Here is a 13,267-nt window from a genome sequence, read left to right as displayed (position 1 = left end):
GGGGGGCTGGGACCTCCCGCCGCCGGCGCCCACCTCGCGCTCGCTCGAGGACCTCAGCTCGTGTCCCCGCGCCGCCCCCGCGCGCAGGCTCACCGGGCCCTCCCGCCACGCGCGCCGCTGCCCGCACGCCGCGCACTGGGGGCCGCCGCTGCCCGCCGCGCCCCACCGGAGACACCGGGGCGGGGACCTGGGTACCCGCAGGGGCTCGGCGCACTTCTCCAGCCTCGAGTCCGAGGTATGACGCGGCCCGGGGGGCCCCCGGCGCCCCCTCGGTCAGCGCAGGCCACGGCCCGAGGGGGCGCGCGCAACAGACAGGACCCGCGTGGGTTGGGAAGGAAAAGTTGGACCTGGCCGGACCCCGCCTGGAGCAGCGTCCTGCGCCCCGTCGCTTTGGGGGCACCAAGAGCCGGAAGGGATTTGGCCCCCCCTCCCCCAAATCTCACCCAGCCTGAAAGGGAGGGGGTGGGGGTCTCGGAGCCCACTGGAGGTTTGTTTTTGTTTTGTTTTGTTTTTAAACCCGACAAGGGCTTTTTAACGTCACCAGATGGGGCGGGAGGTGGGGGAGGGGGTGGGGACACGCCGCGCCCGCGCCCCACCCCCACGCCCGGGGCCGTGGCCCCCACATCACTGTGCAGCTCCCCGGCCCCGGCCACGCCTCCGGGGAAGCCCGTTTTTAACCTTTCATCCATTGGGACTCAAAACTGTGAGACGCGTTCGCCAAACTGTGACCCCAGACCTTGGCCCCGCCACACAGAAATCCCTGACCCCAGACTGTGACTTCCGACCCCTAAAAATGGTCATCCGACCCCAGACTGTGACCCCTGACCCCAAACTGTGACCCGAATCCCAGACTGTGCCCCGACCAGACTGTGACCCTTGACGTCATACCGTGACACACCCTCCTCCTTTCCCCACCCTAGGTCGCTTTTCCCAATTTTGACCTCGGACACTCCCAACGGAAGCCCCGCCTCCCCCTGTCCTAGCGTTGATCCCAACAAACACCGGGCCAAACCCTCCCACCCTGTCGCACCTCACTACCGGCCCCACGTGCCACCAACCACATCCTCTCCAACTCCAGCCCTTATCTGTGACCCTCCCAACGAAAACCCAGCAGACACCCCCTCCCCTCCCCCCCCCCCCCCCCCCCCCCCCCCCCCAAGCCTCCTTTTCCTAGATCTCCAGCCGGGTCTGGAGCTGGGTTGTGGAGGAGACGGTCTGGGAATCCACACCCACCACCAACCTCCCCTCCCACTCTCCTGTTACACATTGCAGTGTTTGGAATAAACCATGTTTTTATGCCTCCTCAGTCCAAGTGTGAGCTCCGTGTTTGTCTCAGCCCCCCTCAAACTTCCCTGGAGGAAACAGAAACCGAGAAAAGTCCCACAGAGGAAGAGAGGGCGGAAAGAAAATTGTATTCAGAACACAGACCCTGGAAGGAGATGGGAGACAAAGACCCAGAAAGGGGCTGTGAGAATAGATCCTAAGAAGAAGACTGAGATGGTGCGAGGGAGGACAGAGACCCAGAGAGAAGGCGGGACAGAGAACTCCAGAAAGATCCAGGATCAAAACACTCTAGGATTAAGTCTAGGGTCCCATTCCTATGGCCACAGACAAGGCCTCTTGCTTGATTCTTAATATCCTGTTCTTGCAAGCGAGGAGTCTAGTATATCCCAGCCAATCCACCTATCTCGAATGCCGTGAATCTCACCAATGAGAATCTATTTCTAACATTTCATTGCCGATGAGGGATAAAGAGAGCCAAAGCGCTTGTAACGGCGGTCTCCAGAGGGCTGACTTTCTGATTAAGTGCTCGCTGACCATAGCTGCAACGTGAACGCCTGGTTAGGCAACTGACTGCCCCAAGAGGGTAGATTCAACCGATTGACTTACACATAATATCATCCTGTCTACACTAAAGCAGTTTGAAGTGAATTAAAGCCATCATAACAAGGAGGGGAGAGGAACCCGGCTTTATGGGTCCTCAGGGAGCAAAAGCCCAGTCTTCTTGCCAGTGAGAACTCTTATTTGCATACATGAATAATATAGCGGAAAGGAAGCAATGGGAGTCCAAGGTGGAAGATGGGAGTCGGGGCTCAGGACTCCTCCAATAGATGGAGAAAACTGGCTTCGTACAGAACTACAACTCCCAGGAGGCCTTGCCGCCGCTCCGCAGAAAAGCGCCGCAAAGTCACGCGAAGGGTGTACTTTCTCCGAATCCGCAAGCCTCGGTCGCTAGGCTAGGACTCCTTTGCCTTAGTTCTCCTTCACCCTCTCCCCGCCGCCCTCTCTAATTGGTGAGCTCGGAGGTTTCCAAGGCAACCGTGCAGCCGAGCGGATCTCAGAAGAAGGAAACCGCAACCCGGAAGTGACGTCCTCCCTGCGCGCCGGCGGTGAGAGGCATCGAAGATGGCGGCGCGCAAGGGGAGGCGGCGCACGTGTGGGACCGGGGAACCCATGGAGGCCGAGTCCAGCGACGCAAGGACCGAAGGCCCGGCCCAGGTCTACTTGCCCGGCCGGGGACCGCCGCTCCGCGAAGGAGAGGAGCTGGTCATGGACGAGGAGGCTTACGTGCTGTACCACCGAGCGCAGACTGGTAGGGCCGGGCACCAGGACTCCTGGGTCCTGAGGAGGAAGGGGACTGGAATCCTGACTCCCGAGGGGGTCTGGTCCGGAGTCTTTAACTTACGAGGCACTCTGAGAGAGAAGACTGGGCTCTAAGACGGATGAAAACTTCACACGCGAGGGGGGGCTGAGATCTCTGTCCCGTTCTAATTTTGCGACCTCTCTTTTTATCCCGAGGCGCCCCCTGTCTTAGCTTCGACATAGTCCGGGATCATCTGGGAGACAGCCGGACAGAGCTTCCTCTTACACTTTACCTGTGCGCTGGGACCCAGGCGGAGAGCGCCCAGAGCAACAGGTGAGTGAAATCTGAGGTGTTCCTAGGACCAGGAGTCTGAACCCCCAGCTCCCTCTTCCCCAGGACCTAGAAATCGAGGTTTCCGGCTTCTCTCCTCCTTCCCTCTGAGTATCCTGGCATCCCGTGCCTCACTCACCCCACGCTTTCCCCCAGACTGATGATGCTTCGGATGCATAATCTGCATGGGACAAAACCCCCGCCATCGGAGGGCAGCGATGAGGAGGAGGAGGAGGAGGAGGATGAAGAGGAGGAAGAGGAGCGGAAGCCTCAGCTGGAGCTGGCTATGGTGCCCCACTATGGCGGCATCAACCGAGTCCGGGTAGATACAGACCCAGGAGCCTGCTCTACATTGTCTGACCTCCAACCCCAACCCCCTTGTCTATGCCTTCCAGCTTTTAGGAAAGTATCTGGCACGTACCTTTATATGCATTGGCTTATGTACGTCTTACCTGTCGTCGTTATTGTCGCTATGTGCTAGAAGCAACACGGGGCGAGTTTTTATGTTCTTTCCTCTTCTGTAAAATGGCGAAGGTTACAAAGCTGGCCTGATGGAGCTGACGTGAGGGTAAAATGGAACAGCGTACGGTTATTTCAGGTGCCCAGAGACAGCACCTGGGTGTAGTGTGACACATGTTTTGTGTTATTGCTCAGGAAATGTCCTGGGCTGTGGGGCCGCTTTCGTGCTGCTGAGTTCTGGCACCTTGCGATCGCGCTGCTGTATGAATTACACGAGACGATGTATGAACGGCACTCAGGGCAGTGGTTGGCCCACAGCCCTTGCTGTGGGTCCCTATTATATTATTACCATGTTTTAGGCATTGTTCTATGCCCTGGGGATTTCACGGAGCAAAAGTTCTCTGGCTTCATGAAACGTAATGCTAGCAGGGGAAGGGAACAAGAAAAAGCTAAGTAAATGTGCAGTGCGTCCTCATAGAGAAGAGGAAAAGCAAGGTAAGGGAATTAGGACGTTTCTAGAGTGGGTTTGCTGTTTTAAATAGTGCGGTCAGGGTCAGGGAAGTATTTGTGATAAGGTGCCATTTGAATAGAGACTCACAGGAAGTGAGGGAGCGAACCAAAGATCTCTGTTGGGAAAGGGTTTGTAGGCAAAGGAAACACAGGTGCAAAGGCCCTGGGGCAAACATGGCACGTTTGAGGAATTGCGAGGGAAATCGGGGAGACCAATGCAGCTGCCAGAGCAAATGGACGAGAGGGAGAGTGACAGCATGTAGGGGGTTGACACAGAGGAGGTGATGGGTTGTGGAGGGCTTGTAGGCCTTACCTGTTAGGGTAAGGACTTGGCTTTACTTGGGGAGAAATCGGGAGCCACGGGAGGGTTTAGAGCGGAGGACAGTTGGGATCTGACTTGTGTTTTAAAGAGATCCCCCCTGGGGCGCCTGGGTGGCGCAGTCGGTTAAGCGTCCGACTTCAGCCAGGTCACGATCTCGCGGTCCGTGAGTTCGAGCCCCGCGTCGGGCTCTGGGCTGATGGCTCGGAGCCTGAGCCTGTTTCCGATTCTGTGTCTCCCTCTCTCTCTGTCCCTCCCCCGTTCATGCTCTGTCTCTCTCTGTCCCAAAAATAAATTAAAAACGTTGAAAAAAAAAAAAAATTTAAAGAGATCCCCCTGAGTGCTGTGTGGAGAATAGACCACATGGAGGCAAGGGCAGAAGTGTAGTCCCACGGGGAGGCCATCACGCAGGGGGAAGGATGACAGGAGTAGCCAGGAGTGACGACAGTAGAGGTAGTGAGAAGGGCTTGGAAGTGATGTGGGTTTTGAGTGTAGCTAGCACGGGGTGGCCGTGAGGACAAGTCAGTGAGTCCTACAGTTCGGGGCCTGAGATGGGGAGCCCCGGGGAGGAGGAGCTTGTAGACGGCGATTAGGAGCTTGGCTTTGGCCGCGTGAAGTTTGAACGGTCGGTGTCGATAGGAGTCTGGAGTCCAGAGAGGTCAGGGCTTGGGGCTACTGGAAACCTTGAGGCTGGACGGGATCTCCTAGCGAGCAGACAGAGGCAAAGAGACCCAAGGACTGAGGCCTGGGACCCACCGACATTTACCAAGTTACAAAGACTGGTAGTCTGGGGCGCCCGGGTGACTCAGTCGGTAGAGCATCCCAACTCTTGATTTCGGCTCAGGTCATGATCCCAGGGTCGTGGGATTCTCTCCCTCCCTCTGTCCCTCTCCCCTGCTTACGCTCTTTCTCTCTCTCAAAAAACAAAAACAAAACAAACAAAAAAAACGGGGTACCCTGAACACCCTTTCAGGGGTTGCCGGGGCCTCTGGAAGGAGTTTGCGGCCTCACCATCACTGCTGCCCAGCATGGGCAGTTGTCCCAGGTACCAAGCCGGTCCTGCAGGCTGTCGTTTTCTTCCCTGCAAAGGTTCCTGGGAGCCAGGCTCCCAGCTGTGGGAGGACGGGGGTCCTGAGGACCTGCAGGTCCATTTCTCAGGGATGCCAGGAGCTGTGGTCACCACCACCCTGAGCCTCCCGTCCCTCCTGCCTCCCTTTCCCTTCTCCTTCCCCCCCCCCCCCACAGGTGTCCTGGCTGGGCGACGAGCCGGTGGCCGCTCTATGGTCAGAGAAGGGCCAGGTGGAGGTGTTTGCACTGCGGCGGCTCCTGCAGGTGGTAGATGACCCACAGGCCCTGGCGACCTTCCTCCGGGACGAGCAGGCCCGGGTGAAGCCCATCTTTGCCTTCGCTGGCCACATGGGAGAGGGCTTTGCGCTGGACTGGTCCCCCCGTGTGTCTGGTGGGTGTCCCTGGGGTGCAGGGAATCGGCCCTGGGTGGGGCAGGGGTGGGAGGGCGGGGGGGGGGGGGGGCTGGGGGAGGGGGTGGGTGCTGAGACTGTCGGGAGAAGAGGGGGCGCGGGGCCAGCTGGTTTCCTGACTCCTGTCTCCAGGGCGCCTGCTGACTGGTGACTGTCAGAAGAACATCCACCTCTGGACGCCTGTGGACGGCGGCTCCTGGCACGTGGACCAGCGGCCATTCGTGGGCCACACGCGCTCTGTGGAGGACCTTCAGTGGTCCCCGACTGAGGACACAGTGAGGGCGGGCTGGGGGTCTGACTCCTGGGTCTTGCAAGACGGGGGTACTGGGGCTAGATTCTAATGGGGCGGGGGGAGAACACAGAAAAAGAGGGCAGGGGCGCCCGGGGCGGGGGGGGGGGCTCAGTTGGTTGAGCGTCCGGCTTCGGCTCAGGTCCTGATCTCACGGTTCGTGGGTTTGAGCCCCGTGTTGGGCTTGCTGCTGTCAGCGCCGAGCCTGCTTCGGATCCTCTGTTTTCCCCACCCCCCCACCCCGTGCCCCTGCCCTGCTCGCTCACTCGCAAGCGCGTGCGCTCTGTCTCTCTCTCCCTCTCTCCCTCTCCCTCTCTCCCTCTCTCCCTCTCTCCCTCTCTCCCTCTCTCTCCCTCTCTCCCTCTCTCCCTCTCTCCCTCTCTCCCTCTCCGTCTCTCTGTCTCTCCCTCTCCGTCTCTCTGTCTCTCCCTCTCTCTCAAAAACAAACTTCTAAAAATAAAATAAGGGTAGCCCACCACGCGTCCCCTGGTCTCCAGAGTGGGGTGGCAGGCACACCAGGGTCACTCAGACCCCGCCCCGTCCAGGTGTTCGCCTCCTGCTCAGCGGACGCCTCCATTCGCATCTGGGACATCCGGGCCGCCCCCGGCAAGGCCTGCATGCTCACCACCGCCACCGCCCACGACGGGGACGTCAACGTCATCAGCTGGAGCCGCCGGGAGCCCTTCCTGCTTAGCGGCGGGGACGACGGCGCCCTCAAGATCTGGGACCTGCGGCAGTTCAAGGTATCTCCCCAGCTGGACGTCTGGGGCTGGAGGAGCCCCTGCTCCCGGCAGCCGCTGGGATTTGCAGGCTTCCTCCCTCGGACGGTTGTCTGCGCCAGAGCCGGGAAGGCCTGTCGAGGTGGGGTGCAGATGAGGAAACGGGCCCGGGGGGGAAGGCTGTGGCTGGCGTGGGGTCGCTCGTTCCGCCGGCTGGAGAGGTGACGGGGGACAAAAGGGGCCGGGTGGCCACAGAGGCCGCGATTCCCATCTACCTGCTGGGCCGCAGCGCGGTGGGCCCTGTGGCTCGGGACTTCAGAGCCGCGAGGAGTTGTAGACTCGTTGTTAGTGGGTTCTGTGGAATCCACTGAGAACGGGAGCCTAGGTCGATCGTTACGGGGGAGGAAACTGAGGTACAGAAAGGACGGGAGCGGATAGGACATTACCCCCTGGCCGAGGATTGGCTTCGTAGAGCCGAGAGGGATTCTGGGCAGGAGAAACTGTCTCCGGCTTCCCTGTGGACGGAGCCGGCACTTGGCGTGGCCCTGTGCCTGCCCGGGACCACCAGGACGGAGTCTTTGTTCCCCTCCTGTAGAGCCAGCCCTGAGGAGGCTTCTAGAAGCGGGCTCCGGCCCCCAAGGAAAGTGCGTGGCCAAGTTGATTGGCCACTGGGACTTCGGAACCACTTCTCCGATTTAGAATTCCCTTTGCTTTAGCCTACCGCGCAAGTGCTGTTTTTCTTTTCATCGGCTGCCTCCGGAGCCTGGGAGCCATGCTTCCGCCCCCTTTAAGGCCTTCGTAGAATCAGCAGGGGGAGCGCTTTGAGAACCCTCCTCTTTTATAGGAAGGGAAACTGAGGCATGCGCAGGGAGGACCGAGGCCGGGGATCTTGTGACCTGGAGCTCGGAGGGGGTTCTTGGCAGGGGAAACCACAGCTCCCGGCAGCCCCTGAGACACTACGTCTTTATTACCGGTTCTGCTTTGCCCTGTGTCCCTTTCAGAGAATCTGGGAGTCCAGGGGAGGAGCCCGGGTGCACCCCTCCAGCGGGAGAGCGGTGAGGGCTCGGCCTGGGTCGCCCTGGGAGTCAGGCCGAGGTGCTCAGAGCCCCCGACTCCCTTCTTCCCGTAGTCTGGCTCCCCAGTGGCCACCTTCAAGCAGCACGTGGCCCCCGTGACCTCTGTCGAGTGGCACCCCCAGGACAGCGGGGTCTTTGCAGCCTCGGGCGCGGACAACCAGATCACGCAGTGGGACCTGGCCGTGGAACGGGACCCCGAGGCCGGCGACGCGGAGACGGACCCCGCGCTGGCGGACCTTCCCCAGCAGCTCCTGTTCGTGCACCAGGGCGAGACCGACCTGAAGGAGCTGCACTGGCACCCACAGTGCCCCGGGGTCCTGGTCAGCACCGCCCTGTCGGGCTTCACCGTCTTCCGCACCATCAGCGTCTGAGGAGGCCCGCCGTGCCTTCGCCTGGGGACTGGGGTCGAAGTTGGTTCCGCCGGAAGGGACGCGTTCGGATCGGTGCGCCAGCCCTCCTCCGAGAGAAGGACCCGGTTGGGCCCGTTAGCTGCCATGATGGATTCCCTTTGACTCGCTGTTCTTGGAGAGGAGTCGCTTTGGTCCCGTGACCCCTCTTGCCAAAGGCTGTGCTTTGACCCGTGACTCTCAAAATAACCACTTGGTTTGCTCCGGTGACCCTTGGGGCAAAAGACTCGGTTTTGACTGGTGACCCCTCCCACCGGAAGACTTGGCTTCACCCTGTGACCCCCTCCGTCCCCCACCTGTCGGAGGACTCTGGCCTGTTGCCCAGGTGAGCCTGGTGTGGCCTCCTGTTGCTGTGGACGCTGTAAGCCACGGACCCGGTCTCGGCCGCGGGTCTCCCCCGGGGGAGCTCGGGCACTTTACGATGGGTGGGCCACATCTGAGGGGTGGGTTCCTCTAGCAGAATCCGGTCTGGCTCTTTGTTTTCCTGCCATCAGAGTTCGGCCAGGACGTCCCAGCAGGGGACTGTGTGGGTCCTCCCTCCCTCCTGCATCCAAGGCGGGGCGCTATGCAGGAAGGAAGGTCAGGGGCTCCTGAGGCAATAAAGGACCAGAATGAGGCTCATCCTGCTGGCTCCTCCCTACGAAGAAGCTGGAGGAGGAGGCGGGAACCTGGCACCCAGCTGTCCGGAGGCCACCGCGCTGGGAGAGGCCACTGGGAATCCCCGCTTCGGGTCTCTTAGCCCATCGGGTGCCTTTTGGACCTGCCTGCCCCCAGTCTGATTCCGTGTGGAACTCGGTCCGGGTCTCTGGGGGGCTCTCTCCCCTGCGTCCCCCAACTTCTTAAGGCTTCATCTCCAGGAGCCCCCCTTCATCTCTGTCCTGCCCCCGCTGGTCCCTCATCTGTGTCCCCATCTCCCCGTGTCTCCCCGCCCCCTCCCCCTTCTGTGTCTGCCACCGCGTCTCCTCTCCAGCCTGCTTGGGCTGCGGCCCAGGCGCCCTGCCTGGCCGGCCTCCCTGGCTCCCCCTCTGCGGCTCTGAGCTGGCCCCACCCCCTGCCCCCCCCTCGGCCGGGCCTCTGATCCGCCTGTAGACACAGAGGTCGGGCGCCCGGCACGAGGCCCCTGGGGCCCAGGACGCACCGCTGCCCCTCAGCACCCACAGAGGTCTCCCCGCGGCCCTGGCAGAGGATCCCCCGGCGGAGGGCATGGGGGTGGGCTGCCCCACCAGGTACGTGCCTCGGCGCAGAGGCCCCGGGCTGAGACCATCCCACCTCCCCACCCCTCCTCGCCCGGGCCCTTCCGCCCCACGTTCCCCGTCCTCGCTGTTCCCCTGGGAAGGTCCTGCCTCACCCTCCGTGACCGATTCCAGCCCCGGAACGACCTCTCCCCCACCACCCCCCTCCCAGTTCGGCGCCTCCGTCTCTGACCCCATCTCCGCTTTCTGCCTTTTCCCCCTCACCCCCACCCTCTCTTGCCCTGTCCCTGTCCGCGAGCCTGGCTCCCCAGCTCCCCATTTCCTGAGACCTCTTCCCTGCCCAGCTGCTCCTAGTCTGCCTGTCCCTCCCACCGTGTCTCTGTCCCCTCTTTCTAGGTCTCTGGCCGCCTGCTCCCCAGGTCTCTGTGCACCCCACCACCACCACCCTGTCTCTGTCCCCTTCCCTCTGGGTGTCTGTCCCTCTCTCTCTGGGTCCCTGTACCCCCTGTGGGGCCTGTCTTCCCCTCTTTCTGGGCTCCCTCTCAGCACCTCTCCTTGTCCACTCTGAGCCTCTGCCTTGGTTCCCTCTCTGTCCCCACACACCCCACCCCTCCCTGCCCCGCCCTGTCAATCTCTGCCCCCCCGCCCGCTGTCCAGCCCCTGTTGGGGGGGGGGGGGGAGGGGGACCACCCAGGGTCTTGGGCAGAGTGTGAAAATGCTTCTCTTTTGAGGGGGAGGAAGGTTGGGGTGGGGGGGCGGAGCTCATTGGCCCCAGATTAGACAGTGACTTTGACACCAAATTAACACACCTTAAGCCGTGCGTCTCCTTTATATGGAAACGTTAAGCTGCTCTGGCAGGTCAGGGGGAGGATGGGGGGAGGGGACTACAGGCTCTGGATCCTTTCCCTCCTGTCCTGCCTCTGCGGGGTGGGGGGGTGGGCGGTGGGGACGTTGAGCCTTGTGTCCCACCCACCCTCTGAGCTGGGCCACGTTGGGTGCAGACAGGGCCCTCTGCAGGTGAAGGCCCCCGTCGACTTGGTGAACCGGGCACGGTCACCCCTGCCGCACGGGGCTGAGGGTGGGATTTAGGAGGCAGAGTCCTGGCTCGGAAAGGCTCCGGACCCAAACGGGCACCCCTCCTTCGGCACCGCGTGGGTCTGGCCAGGTCCCCGGGCCTAGTCCCCAAACCTGTGAAGCGGGGCAATGATTTGGACTTCCCAGCTTCCAGAAGAGTCCAGGTGAGGTGAGCGGCGGGGTCAGGTGGAGTCCAGTGGGCGGGCTGCAGACATCCCCTGCGCTCCTGCAAGGCCAAGGACATAGTAAGTGCTCGGGCAATAAGCGTGCCCTTGCTGAGGTTGTCCGTGGTTTGTCGCTCAGGGTTTGGCAGCTGAGAAACCTGGATGGGAGTCCGGGGTTTCCACTCCCCAGCTGAGGGACCCGAGACAAAGGAGGGACCTCAGTGCCTCTGTTTCCTTCACTGTGAAAAGCAAAGCCTCCCGTGCCCCAGGGTTGTGGTCACAGGTGGGTGGCTGGGTATGAGAGGACCCAGTCTGGGGTCCACCTCCCCTCCCCTGACTTCGGTGGCCCCTGATGGAACCAGTGCCTAGTAGGGACTTCTGGGCAGGAGAGGGCCACAAACGCAAACGTCAGAGCCTGGCTTCAAACCTGGCCCCTTGAGCGGCTAGCCTCAGTTTCCCCTCTTCAGAAGGATGATCTCCAACTCCCAAGGTTGTCGAGAGCGAGAAAGAGTCAGGGTTGGGCTACATCATGGATGCCTGACGCAGCCAGGCCCAGTCCGCTCTTTCCTACCTCCACAGAATGGGTATGATAACCACCGGACATGGCAGAGCTGTCCAGGTGGTCATGGACAGCAGGTGCAGAGCTTAGTGAGGTGTGGGAGGGTGGTGTCGAACTTAACATTGACCTTCCGAGAAGCCCATGAGGCTCCCGGAGCCTGGCTCAGGGGGCACACAGTACATAGGTGCTTGGTAAATACTGCCGGTACTGATACCAAAGTGTTTAGCCCCCAGCCCAGACGGGTTCTAGAAGTCCCTCCTCCGCAGCTGCTGGGGGTGGGGTGACGAGGCCTCCAGGTCCCTGTCCCGCTCCTTCCCTCCTCTCTCCTTCACCCTATTGAGCCCCTGAGATTCCACTTCCCAGATGAGGGAGCGGAGGCTGGGGAGAGTATGTGACCTGCCCCCCAGTCCTGGAGTCAGTAAGTAGCTGAGCCGGGATTCAGCCTAGAACCGCCTGACTCGGGAGCCCAGGGTCTTTCCACAGATGAGGCTCCTGAAAGGAAGCCAGTGGTCCCAGGGCACACAGTGGGTCGGCAACTGAACCAGGATTGGGCCCTTGGTCTATGATGACTAGAAGGCCCTTCCTGACCTGGAAAAAGTCCAACTTCCCCCATGTCACAGTTGAGGAAACTGCTCAAAAGGACTTGCCCAAGATCTGAGGGTCAGGGCTGAGCGGGGGTTTGTTTTTTGGTTTGGTTTTGTTTTGTTTTGTTTGCAACAGCTTCATTGAAATGCAATCCAGATACGGGGCGCCCGGCCGGCTCAGGTGGTAGGGCGCGTGACTCTTAATCTCGAGGTCGTGAGCTCAAGCCCCACGTTGGGTGGAGAGATTACTCAAAAATAAGATTTGAAAAATAAAAATAGAATTCAGATAAAAATACAGTGCACACGTTCAATGTATAACTCAGTGTTTCTTTAGTGTTTTCATGGAGTTGTGCCACCATCACCACAGTCAAAAGGAGGGACAGCTTCAGCACCCCAACAGGAAAACCCGTGGCCTCTGGCTGTCACGCCCCAATCCCATCCCCATCGCCCCAGCCCTAGTTATCACTAGTCTGCAAGGTACAGATTTGTCCATCGGGACACATAAACGAAATTATGCGATACGTGGTCTCCTGCACCCGGCTGGTTTCACTTAGCATGATGTTTTCGAGGTTCATCCGTGCCCCAGTGTCCGTGCTTCGGGTTTTGTTTTGTTTTTAATGTTTATTTATTTTTGAGAGACAGAGACAGAGCGTGAGCGGGGGAGGGGCAGAGAGCGAGGGAGACACAGAATCCGAGGCAGGTTCCAGGCTCTGCATTGTCGGCACAGAGTCCGACGTGGGGCTCGACCTCGTGAGCCGCGAGATCATGACCTGAGCCCACGTCGGACGCTCAACCAACTGAGCCACCCGGGCACGACTGTTTGACCACTTAGGGGACCGCCAGGCTGTTTTTCACAGGAGTGACTCCATTTTCCATTCACCGGTAGTTAGGAGGGGGCCCACTTCACCTCCTTGTCAGTATCTGTCATCATCCCAAGAAGGTGGCGACAGTGTCTCATTGCGGTTTTGGTTTGCATTTCCCTGAAGGCTAATGACCTTGAGCACCTTTTTTTGTGCTTTTTGTGCTTATCTTATTGGCTCTTTGTAGATCTTTCTTAGACAAATGTCCACTCAGATACTTTGCCTATTTTTAAATCGCGTTATCTTTTTACGATTGAATTGTAACGGGTCTTTGTATATTTCAAATACAAATTTCTTAAATATAGGATTTGCAATTATTTTCTCCCGATGGCGGCTTGTCTTTCCACTGTCCTGATAGTGTCCTTTGAAGCACAAAAGTTTTAAATTTTTTTTTTAAGTTTTTTGTTTTTTAATTTTTGAGACAGAGACAGAGCATGAGCAAGGGAGGTTCAGAGAGAGGGGGAGACAGAATCCGAAGCAGGCTCCAGGCTCCAAGCGGTCAGCACAGAGCCCGACACGGGGCTCGAACCCACAGACCACGAGATCATGACCTGAGCCAAAACCAAGAGTCGGCCGCTCAACCAACTGAGCCACCCAGGTGCCCCTTAATTTTGATGGAACTTCGTTCATCCACCGTTTTTCCTTTTGCTGCCTCAGCTTTC

General features: G+C 59.8%; 2 protein-coding genes across 2 annotated transcripts in view; both read left to right on the top strand.

Annotated features, from left to right (window-relative positions):
• Positions 1-838, top strand: part of GRIN2D (glutamate ionotropic receptor NMDA type subunit 2D) — a 24,152-nt gene extending 23,314 nt beyond the window's left edge. Inside the window, exons 10-11 of the mRNA XM_049622304.1 lie at positions 50-235; positions 755-838. Of these exons, the coding sequence (XP_049478261.1) occupies positions 50-235; positions 755-838 (270 nt within the window). The remainder of the gene's footprint in view (positions 1-49; positions 236-754) is intronic.
• Positions 839-2,207: 1,369 nt separating this feature from the next.
• GRWD1 (glutamate rich WD repeat containing 1) lies at positions 2,208-8,787 on the top strand. Its single transcript, XM_049621543.1, has 7 exons — positions 2,208-2,593; positions 2,800-2,917; positions 3,071-3,236; positions 5,448-5,661; positions 5,813-5,955; positions 6,515-6,712; positions 7,818-8,787. Exons 1-7 carry the CDS (start codon positions 2,407-2,409, stop codon positions 8,133-8,135), a joined length of 1,344 nt encoding a protein of 447 aa, XP_049477500.1. The 5' UTR covers positions 2,208-2,406; the 3' UTR covers positions 8,136-8,787.
• Positions 8,788-13,267: the final 4,480 nt, after the last annotated feature.

Source organism: Panthera uncia (assembly GCF_023721935.1).
Source record: "Panthera uncia isolate 11264 chromosome E2 unlocalized genomic scaffold, Puncia_PCG_1.0 HiC_scaffold_19, whole genome shotgun sequence".
Classification (NCBI taxonomy): domain Eukaryota; kingdom Metazoa; phylum Chordata; class Mammalia; order Carnivora; family Felidae; genus Panthera; species Panthera uncia.
Note: the sequence above shows the minus strand (reverse complement) of the source record. Positions and strands in the feature narration are given on the sequence as shown.

What these genes read in the sequence shown, in the direction of transcription:
- GRWD1 (XM_049621543.1), top strand. Translation starts at nt 2,407, where the DNA reads ATGGCGGCGCGCAAGGGGAGGCGGCGCACGTGTGGGACCGGGGAACCC. An exon ending in GCGGCATCAACCGAGTCCGG is followed by an intron (nt 3,237 to 5,447) that starts GTAGATACAGAC and finishes CCCCCCCCACAG; the next exon opens with GTGTCCTGGCTGGGCGACGA. An exon ending in CTGGTCCCCCCGTGTGTCTG is followed by an intron (nt 5,662 to 5,812) that starts GTGGGTGTCCCT and finishes TCCTGTCTCCAG; the next exon opens with GGCGCCTGCTGACTGGTGAC.